At 37.0% G+C, this 11202-nt stretch overlaps 1 protein-coding gene across 1 annotated transcript in view; it reads right to left on the bottom strand.

Moving 5' to 3' along the window:
- Positions 1-8351, bottom strand: part of LOC148822685 (retinoic acid receptor beta-like) — a 76777-nt gene extending 68426 nt beyond the window's left edge. Inside the window, exon 1 of the mRNA XM_088929587.1 lies at positions 8183-8351. Within this exon, the coding sequence (XP_088785713.1) occupies positions 8183-8339 (157 nt within the window). The 5' untranslated portion in view covers positions 8340-8351. The remainder of the gene's footprint in view (positions 1-8182) is intronic.
- Between the last annotated feature and the right edge of the window lie 2851 nt (positions 8352-11202).

An 11202-nucleotide genomic window follows, 5' to 3' on the forward strand; every position in this document is an offset into this window, starting at 1 on the left:
CTCTTCAGCATGAAAGACATGAAATGACAGTTTGTTGTATTTTAGAACCATAACCTTTGTACTGCCAAACTAAAAAAAATGTTTATTTACTTATCCTGATAGCCTAAACAGTCACCTAAAAATCAACATATCTCAATAGACATTAAATAAACAAAATGAAACAAAGCTAATCAACTCAGTATTAAGTCCACAAGATCATTGCAAAGGCTAGTTTATTTTACTGTTTCTATCTGCTAAGATTTTTTGCGCAGTGTTTGTGGAAGAATGTTTATTTATATTAGTTTCTCAAAAAAACAATTAAAGAGGATTATACATTTTAGACTGGAGTGGCGCAGTTGTTATAAATGTCAGCGAGTAGAAATGTTTTAAATGTTTTGAACAAATTACAACAGTATTAACAATCAGTCTTTTCGCTGCTTCGTTTTAACATTTACGAGATTATTTCCATTTCAGAAAATGCAGAGGATTTTGATTTTTCATGTACGTATCATGACTACATGCACAGCTGCACAAGCAAGGTAAAATGGACAAAAACTTAATTAGGAATGCTCAATAAAAGGCATTGTGTTCAAAATGAACCAAAAACCTTGAAAATATTATGAAAAGTAACAGCCCTGTCTTTCTGAAAAAAATATTCTGCTTCTATACCTTGCATATACAGTATATAGAGATATTTAGAACCAAAAACAAACACGTTTATACAATATAGAGAGACACATAGGTAAAAGAAAAAAGAAAAAAGTGAGCCAGTATTTCTTGATCTTCTCTAACATTTGATGCTACAGAAACCTTATTCATTTTATGGGTTATTAAGCATCTGCAGAGGCAACTGCTGTGAAGTGTCTACACTGCTGGTTAACACAAACATCAGCACCATTATATGAATAAAGGGGACTGACAGATAACAAAATGGGAAACGTTTATGGAAAAAAAAAAAGAAAAATTGCTCATCTCTATCCCCTTGAACTTTTAACCCCACGCTGAACCTCAAACCAGGGTCAAACAGGAAAACACACCCATTTGCAACTATTCTCTAAATGGGAAAGAACATTCAAAATATGCCACTTGATTCATGGACTATAATACGCCTGAGCTGTATGTTGCTAAAACTACACAAAAGGTGTTACGTGGGGTTATAATATGGAAGGGAGGAGTCCCTGTCTTGGCTTTTAAAAATAATCCCTGTAATCGGTATGCGTGGCTTCTACTAAATAGTTTCCTTTCATTTTTTTTTACACCAAGCGTTTTTTTGTAAACAAGACAGGCAAAGCCGTTGCTCGACATTCTAGCTAAAACAACTGTGGATGTAAAATGCGTAAGGGGATCGGGATTAGATTCTTCACACAATTCCTGACATGTTTGGAATTTTTTTAAAGGTTAGATTGATACAGGGGATAAGATTATGTCTCAGAAGTGTAGATTGTGGGTACTCAAAGCACTCTTGACGTTAAGGGCTAAATGGGCCGGTAGATATACAGTGAGCAATGTTAATGCCACTGATGACAGAGAACCGAGTACAGTACCGCAAAGTCAAATCCTGCTGCTGCTCCTACTTTAACGCTGTATCATGAGGCCCTTCATTTAAAAAAAAAAACCCTCTTTGAAAGCACTAATCTTAAAAAAAAAAGAAAAAGTTGCAAAGAGAAAGGAATTTCCTGGAGTGCCCCAGGGGGAATTAGGAGTTCTGAACTCCAGGGTCTCCAGCGAGAGGGAGCAATTTCAGCTGATTAGGGGTACACAGTGAAGTGTTGCACTTGGTCAAAACATTCTGTTAGCCCTCATTTTTGTTGGCAGCTAATATAGTCAGTCTTTTTTTCCCTATGAATTCACTGCTGGAGTGCAGGCTCATAGCTCACATATATGAGGCAAAAAGTCAAAGGAAACGCCAAAGTTCAACGAAAGTACAAGTAATTAGAACCAGATTTACCACAGCTTGCTGTATATATTTCATGGTAGAAGTTATTTATAAGCTTTTAAACGTTAGAGAAAGAGAAAATCACAAAAGCCATCTCATTCCATGTCTAAGTCTGAAAAAGAAAACACTGTCTGCTTCTCGTCAGGTCATGGTTAAGACAGTGAAACAGCTACAATACAGACTTGGTTACTGCATTTTTCTGTGTTATTATCTGGCAGGAGTTTATTTAATCTAAAAATCTCAAATCTTTGGAAAAAATCTGAAACCGTACAATGTCAAAAGAGAAAAAAAGTTGAAGCCATCTTCCAAGGAATAACTGCAGTGCATTTTGGAGTCTCTTAGCTAGCTCTGCCTTTCCAAAAAGGAAAGGCTGTCTCTCCTAGTGTTACTAACCCAGCCATGACCTCAGAGTGACAGGCCTGACCCGGTCATGATGGAGCCTGACTGTGCACTGGTTATAGAGCAGTGTGGTCTCCCAGCTATTCTACACTGTAAATACAACAGGTGCAAGACATTTTAAAGCCACAATAAAACCTACTCGTAATGAATACACCAATAATTTTTTTTTTTAAACAGTTAACCCTCGGCTATGCATTAGGCCTGTCCATTCTCCCAAAATAACATTTCAACGTTTGAATAGGAGGCTATGCTTTAAACTGCGTACAGTGCAGAGAAATTCAGAAAGAAATGAATTCACTCACTTAAAAAATACGAACAAATAGGTTTTCTAACACATCAAATATGTTGGATTCTTAATCACTGTCAATTAAAAATGAACAAAAATATGAATATGTGATAGTTCTTTCAAGTATTCACAGTCTTCATCTCCCTTCAATACTTTGGTTATTAGTGGGCCTTTCTTTTTGCACCTTCCAGCTGAATGTAGGAACCTGGATGCCCTTAATCAACTTGATTAAATACTGCTCATCTCCTGGCAATGTCCTTCATTAAAATATGAACAACACTGCTGCTTTCAGCTGCCTCTCACCCCTAAATTAGCCTGGCACGCGATCTATGTTAATGACTTTTCATGTCACTTTCATAAGAGCTTAAGCTGAAAAAAGCAGTAATTAGCTGTGATCAAAAACTTATTAGGGGTTTTAGTGTACTAATATCGAATTCTAATCTTGAAGATGACTGCCTGGGGCTTTATTTACTACAGACTGTTTACAGAGCAACACTAAGGTCAATACTGAGGAGGAAAACAAAATACCTCTACAAACACATGGTAAAACATAAATCAGCATTAACTGTTTGAAAAAAAAAGAATTATGCAGCTGGAGTTTTCCCTGTGCTCACTAAGAACAGCTTAATATTTATTAGCAGATTCAGAACAGCAGGGGGACACCTCTCCTGAACAAGTGATTCAATTAAAAATGAGCACTTTTTATAACCAATCAGGGCCTGTATAAGTGATGTATTTTACCAGTTTCAAACTTGCGTCTTAAATAATGAAACCCTAACAGATGGATCATCACAGGACATTAAAAATACTGCAGTGGATCCCACGAGACAGGAAAAAAAACCAAGGAGAAGTCTTCCTGCAAAAAAGTAAAAAACAATTGAGCAGTTTTTGCTGGGACAAACTGGTTGGGAATGTTTGAATACAGTTGCCTACAGAAAGCCTTTGTCTATATTCAGAAGTGGACTGATGCTAAAGATAGAAAAACAGAAGTCGTTACCTGAACGAATAATAGGGGTCTAAAAGAAAACTACGTATTACAAAAACAAAGTATCAGGCACAAGGCAAAGGAAGGAACAACATGTTCCTCTTTGCGATATTAAAGCATAAAGGATAAAATAACTATTTGAATATATACAGTACAACCAACAGCTCATCAATATCCCCCACAGACACAACACGCCGTACATCAGAAAATAAGCTATCTTTCAGAGCACAAAATTCTCGATCGTCAATGTACATCAAACAAAGACTAGCTATAGCTGACAGACATGGCATACAGTTTTTGAAGGAGGAGTTTCCATTGTTTTTCAGTCATTCCCTTGTGAACAATTAAACCCCTCAATAAGTAATCTGTAAGTACATTTGTCTGATTTATTGTTTTGGGCTACAGCATTTAGTTTCAATGGGGCAGTTAATATCGATCATGTAAACTACAGCAGGAAGAAAACATTCTACACTTCTAGGGCCCAACAGACTAATATACTGAATTTGATAGCTTTCCCGTACACCTATAATTGCAGAGCCATTTGCAGTCAATATTGACAATTACAATTTATGTAACTTGTGGCCTTCAATGGATTCCTGTTTCCAGAATGCTTATATACAGAGAGTGGTAAATATTCTAAAATATATCAATTTATTTGTATTTATATTGTAAAGATGACTGATGAATGAAGAAGAACAAATATTTATATATGGGGTCTGACTGTCAACAAATAAATACCCAAATCCCAGCTGAATGCACAACATAATGACATTTAATTGTCTTCAAATTTTATACAGGAAAATGTAACACACATGACAATACGCAGCACACCCATCTTTACCTGGACAATGCTCTCTATACAGTATGTTACTAGATAGTCTCTTACATTACTACAGACTAGAAAAAGAAGATCAAGACATCAGAAATGGGGGTGCCCACATTGCTACAGGTAACACTTCACTAGATCTTCAAGGGATCAATATGTTAAAGCTCAGTCATACTGAATCACACTGTTAAATAAAGTCATGCACAGAAAATAACATTCTCATGCCCATATAATGCTTACCACTTAGAATACTTAAAATCTGAACGTTTACTTTACAACACTTACTATACAACACTTCAAAATTGCAAAAGCAATTCATCAGTATATTATTTGTAATTAAACACCTCCACAGGACACATTTATATATTTCTACTAGAAAAAAAATGCTATTTTGTTTTACTCCTAAATGAGCTGTACTTACAGGTATATGGTTTGTCATACCTTACTTTTCATGGAATATAATTTCAAAATGTTCATATATTGTAAAAAGTACATGATACCAGCTTAGATAAATTTGGACCGCCTTCCAAACAAAATTAAAAAAATAGATATAATCATGTTGTGTGCTTATTTACATAAAATAATAGCAAGTTGGACCTAATAACTGAAAACATATTTCCTGGACACTTTCAGACTCACACCACCACCCCTGAACAAGTAAAGAGTTTTAGCTTGTGAAGATCTCTGTATATCTGATTTCTGGTCGAAATAAATCTAATAATTGCATTGATTACTTCAATATTCCACATTTTAAACCAAACGGAATTCCAAGGATCAACATGGCAGAATTATTTTCTCAAGCAATAGTATACGATTTGGGAATTTGAGACAGCACTATTGCAAACAGCAGTTTATTGTGTCTGTGGTGAAGCAAGTTACTTTTATTAGTCCTGGAGCAGGATCATCTGAGAAGTCTTTCTTTGGTGTATAGCTCGAAGTTGTGTATACTGTACATCTCTATTTTCTTTTTTTGGAGAAGGCATTGGAAAACAAAGATACTTGCTGTGAGACTGAAAAGAAACGTTTTAGGTCTGCAGTTCACAGTATAGTGCAAATATCAGCACATTTAACTTTTCTTACAGTTTATGTAAAACGTGAAGGAGATCTTAAGGAGGTTGAACATTTAAGCACAGAAACGATGCACTACCTATTACAAAACGTTATTTTGGGCGTTCTATAGGATTTCGTAAATATTTTGCGCACCAAAATGGAAACAGAAAATCGGGAACTAAATTTAATTTGCACTCATGTTTAATTTAGTTAATTAATACTCTTCAGGCCTTCATTATACACAAAAAAAACAAAAAAATCTTTGATGTTTCAATGACCCTTGTAAGAACAGCCTTTTAAAATGAAAGCATAAATTAAAACAGAATCTTATTTGGCCATGAAAGAAGATAGTCCCAAGTGTTCTCTCACAAAAGCCTCATTTATATAAAAAACTGAATAAGGACTTCATCTACATTATCTTGTTCCAATTCATTGACTTGCAGATTTAATACAAACATTGCCTTATCTCCTCCATTTGCACATGTGCTTTAATGCAAATTATTCCCTGATTCATTGAAATGCAAATCAAATGCACTTACGCTCAGTAATTAGTGATAAATTCCTTTAATGTTTAATATGATTTAATTTCTCCTGGTTACTTAAACAATACAGTCAAACGTAAAGAAATGACCTGTGAAAACATCGAAAGGCTGTTGGATACCTTATCAGACAGTCCTAACAAATCTTATTTAGTCTAACAAAATAAATAATTAGGCAGCAGGCTTCTACCCGTGGATATTGTCGCTTTCCTGAACACGCTGTGCCATAGATGCAAATAGTTCTATTACTGGTGCACCCTACATTGTGATGAAGACAATAACAAGAAATAAAGGACAAACACCTTGCCCTGAAAATCCTTGTAAACGGGCAATAAGTCAGCTAATCAAAACGCTTTGCATTGGCGTTTTTTTAAATATACTGTAGATATCGCAACAATGCAATACACCGTTTCGCTTTGTATAGTGCCACTTGGAACAGTTGAAACAAACCTGTTTCAGTAACCCCTATACAGATACTGTAAATGTGGTATCATAAACGCATAGAAAGACGCGCATAAATATTTTTATTTAACGCAATTTTACAGGATAAAACATGATAACAATGATTTAGAAGGGAGCAATTTCGGCAGGAAAATACTATTTTACAGTATTTATTCCTTCGTAGCAAGGTTAACCATTTTAGTCTGCTGCATGAATTTAATTGGAATCAATGTTTTTTGGGGGGGTTTCAGATATAAAGGTGTAATAAATACAAGCGACAATCAGGAAATCGAAAAACACGGGCTGCACACCAAACGTGCTCGCCTGTGTACCTGTCTCGATAAAACAAAATATTCGTAAAAAACGTTCACACAATTGCTAAATACTTATCGACATATTGAGTGTATTAATATTTAGTTTATCACTGAACACTTCGAATTTCTATCGAAATAACGTTCAGGCGTTGTAAAAACATCAAAATCAGTGGAACACTACTGCTGTTAGCAAAAAGTTGTTGACGCCTTCACCACTCGCACTTTTCTGATAAGGCCAGTCGTGTTTGATTTGTGGTGCTAGAGTAAATAATCTTCAGTGTGAGCCAGCAGTGCTTGACTTCATTGCCATTGATGTTTTTTTTTAATGTTATCAAAGTAAATTAGCCCGCAAACAGCTATGCAAACATAGTTCATTTTATCTTTTGCTAATGTTGTTTTGGACAGTTTATTCAACTAGCTTTTGGTTTAGGCAGGGAGAATGAACGTTTTTGGTGTCAGGTCAGATTTGTAAGAGCAACCAGAAGCGGAAAACTCGTTCTCGGATTCCTGGAATGTGTTGAGAATCTGGCCATTGATCAACACGAAAAGAGCTGTCAATAAGTAAAACTGCAAGCGTACAATGCAAAGGTTGGAGTTTTCACATTGTAACCTTGTTGAAAAGTCGGCAGGCAATTTATCTAAATCAGTGTCAAAGCCGAACAGCATCCTGCAGGGTCCGCAGAGCACTGAAGAGCTGGGCGCCCCTTGTCATTTCTCAAACTTGGAGCATTGGTGCTGAAACACTGCCAGTATTTACCATTTGCATTCCATAACATTGTGCCAGGATCAGGTAACACACAACATATATCAAATTGTTGCAATAGCTTCCTTTGGAAAAATAATGGATAAAAATAATTAGACGAGGTTGTCATAACACGTTCTTCTGCAGGGTGGAAGACAACAGAAAAGTCACAATAAATAACAGCTTTTGTATATCTAGGGAAAAACTACAAAGTGCACAGTGCAGAGTGACCGCAAAAAAAAACAAGTAACTTTTCTTGGACGTATTTTTTTTTTGCAAACACCAAAGATCATAATATCTGTAAGTCCTTTCAAAATTCCAATTTCATGTAGGAAAGACAAACAGACGCCATACGGTATATAGCAGGCGCCCTAATTAAAAGAATATGGTGAAAGTCTTTTCTATATGAACGCTTTTACTTTGCAAAGGTCGACAGTCTGTGTGTTGAGACAGTGTTCTGTAAATTATTATTTTTTTACAACCTCTGCATATTTTAGAGGAACATACAAGACATTATGCACATTACAGTAAATCTCCCGGGATGAGTGAAGAACTGTACTATAACACTGTAAGTTAACGGCACAGCGCTGCATTATTTTTGCCAGTATATACTGTAATAAGCTTATGAGACATAACAGAAATACGGTATATATATACACATACAAGGGAAATAAATTGAACCTACACTGAGCGCTCCGTCGATGCTGCCAGTCTGATTGTGCCAGTCCATTGAAGCATGCTTTCAGAGCTTTTTCCTGGAGCATGCATGAAGAAGGACCTGAAGTGTAGAAATCCAGCATTTGCCCAGGGCTCACTGCTAGAACATCCATACAATCAAACATGATGAGCCTCTGCAGACTGTCTGCAAAAAGTGTTTTTTTTCCTTTTAGGTGTGGAGGGAAATTGCATGTAAAAGTGGAACCAACTCCATCAAACTCTGCCCCTTTTTTGGCACGTAAGATCTTGGTCTTTTTCCCAGACTAGAATCATGAATTATGACAGACAACACAACTAAAAGCCTGTAATTGATCCAAATGATCATTTACCATTTTCCACGAAGCCCAGATACTGAAGAAAAAGGGGGTGTTCGCGATATTTCCCGATTGTATCGCGATGGATTCCGCTTAAAAGGAACAGGACTATCCGACCTCCCCGGTTAGCAAAACAAAAACAGGTTGTTTTCAATCGAAAGCGATAGATAACAAATGTTTATAAAACATTATAGCTCGCGTTTTAAAACGCCGTCTCCCCTTCAATGACGAATGGGTTATCCTGCCTCCATACAGCTCACTTCCTACTAGTTTTGTCACAGAGAATGAAAGATTGAATTGCCTAATATATGCGAGTGAACTTTCTATGAACCCTTCCGAGGCTGCTAACCTTCAAATGACCCAACCAGTCTGACATCACCAAGTCCCAGGATTCTCACACAGCTTCAACTACCAGCCGCTTTCCAGCTCCGCGGCTGCAAGCAGGCAAGCAGTGACTAGTCGGCGGGTTATTTTTTGTTGTTGTTTTGCCTCAACACAAAGTCAATACATGTTTAAAATACATAAACCATCTCTTTTTAACTCGGATTTAATCGGGGGGTTCAAACAACTGGAGCGAAAAACCGAAGTACAGTTTTCATTGACCACATTCCTCGCAGGGACGCTGCGAACTGTGTTTGGAAACTTGTGTAGCCATGGCGGGGTGTTACAACTAATTCGGCTGAAATAAAGAAAAAGACTTAGTCGACAGACGATTCGTTATAAATGTAATACATGTGCACAGAAAGCACGACAGAAAATAATTTTGTATGGCTGCGAAAAGCTCAAAGCAGTCCGAGATGCCTTTTTTTAAAGAAGTAACACAAAGTGGAGTTTAAAGTTTTACTGTCATCGCCCACCACCGCGATCTAGCCCTTAAACAGCCATAAAAGCAAACCAAATGGTTAGTGATGAGTGAGAGCTATGTGGGCTGTTAAAACGGGAGACAAAGACGCCTAGTGAGTTTTTTTTACGGCGTGGGCATGTGCTGACTTAAAAGCATGTTGCCACTTCCTGAAGTTTCGAGATTCCTTCGTGTTATGTTGTTTCGAAGAATAAAAGAAGTCGAAGGGGGCTGCCTGCAGCTAGGAGACAGGGATGCGGCGTCGACTTGTGATATCTTACCTGGTTCGATTAGCTAAAAAAAGTTTCAACGTCATGCTGATAAGAGAGGTTCAAAACAACCACTAGATCGGAGATGGAAGTCAAACGAGATTCCTGTTGCAGACAGCAACGCTGGCCGTGCACGCGTATCATTTTTACCTGGTTTGCTTTCTTCAGGAATTCTAAGTGGCATCTCCTCTTTCTAAAATTTTACTTCTTAAAGAAAAAAGCAAAACTTGTGAAATAATCCACGGGAAGTGTTTTTAGCTGTACTCTACTACTACTACTACAGTACCCAGCTGTACCTGAAATTTCCACATTTACTTTTTCCAAAAAGTAAATTATGAATGTTACAAAGTTTTTCATTGTCATGCTGCAGTTCAACATGACCTGCATGTTTGGTGCGGGTATTTTTGTTTTTATGAAGGCACAAATTAATTAAGTCAATCTTATTTAACATTCTGTTGTTGGAAAATTATTTCACAAAGCAAATCAGCTATAGTTGTTATATATTCAGTTGTGATATATGGTAACATAAAATCTAATGAATTAGCATTTTTGTTATGGCACGATAAAGCATTTTCTCTGTTTCAGTAATGTACAAATATTAACTTAATGTTTTGTTTCTCTATAAATCAAAAAAATAAAAATACAAATGATATATGGAAATCTTTCTGAAATATATGTATGAATGGAAAAGTCAGTCTGGCTATACTGTTCATTTAAATTAACATACCGTATATGAGCTTTCAGACAGAAAAGGCTGTACACTGTGTCACAACTGAAACGCCTGCATTATCACACAATCCAAATCGCTACACCGGTTCAGACTCTACATGTAAATATTCTACATTTTATAATAATAATTTCCTTCCTTTATATAGCGCTTTTCCTGACACTCCACTCAAAGCGCTTTACAGATAATGGGGACTCCCCTCCACCACCACCAATGTGCAGCCTCCACCTGGATGATGCACCGGCAGCCCAAGCGTGCCAGTACACTCACCCCACACACCAGCTCTCAGTGAGGAGAACAGAGTGAGGAAGCCAATTCATAAAGGGGGATTATTAGGAGGCCTTGATTGGTTTAGGACACTGGGAAATTGGGCCAGGTCACTGCGGTAATACCCCTACTCTTTTTGAGAATTGTTTAATGTAAAAGAACCAGGTCATAAACTGCTGGATTTTGCCAAATTTTCAAATTCGTTTTCACCTCATGGAGGAGTGTTTGGATATAGCTGTTTTTTGTTGGGACATGTATCTTCACGTCTACTCTTTTGAGGGAAAATATCCAATGTTCACCAGTTTTAGTGACTGCTAGTGACTACTCTTCACTTGATTTCTATGTGCAGCAAATCTAATGTGATTGTGTGGGATGCTGCTAAGAAAGTGATCACTCCCTAGTAATGTCTGCATTCCTTTCTATGGCATCAGGTGGCCCTACTGTTTCCTGACATCAGACACAGAGAGCTGCCCACTGCACAGGCCCGCAGGTTTGGCAAATGCACTTGAGTTTTTTTCTTACATTATTATATTGTGTTGTTAATTTCGTTGTCCAAACAGTAAATTTAAT

This window comes from Atractosteus spatula, chromosome 12 (genome assembly GCF_055471065.1).
Source record: "Atractosteus spatula isolate fAtrSpa1 chromosome 12, fAtrSpa1.hap1, whole genome shotgun sequence".
Classification (NCBI taxonomy): Eukaryota; Metazoa; Chordata; class Actinopteri; order Semionotiformes; family Lepisosteidae; genus Atractosteus; species Atractosteus spatula.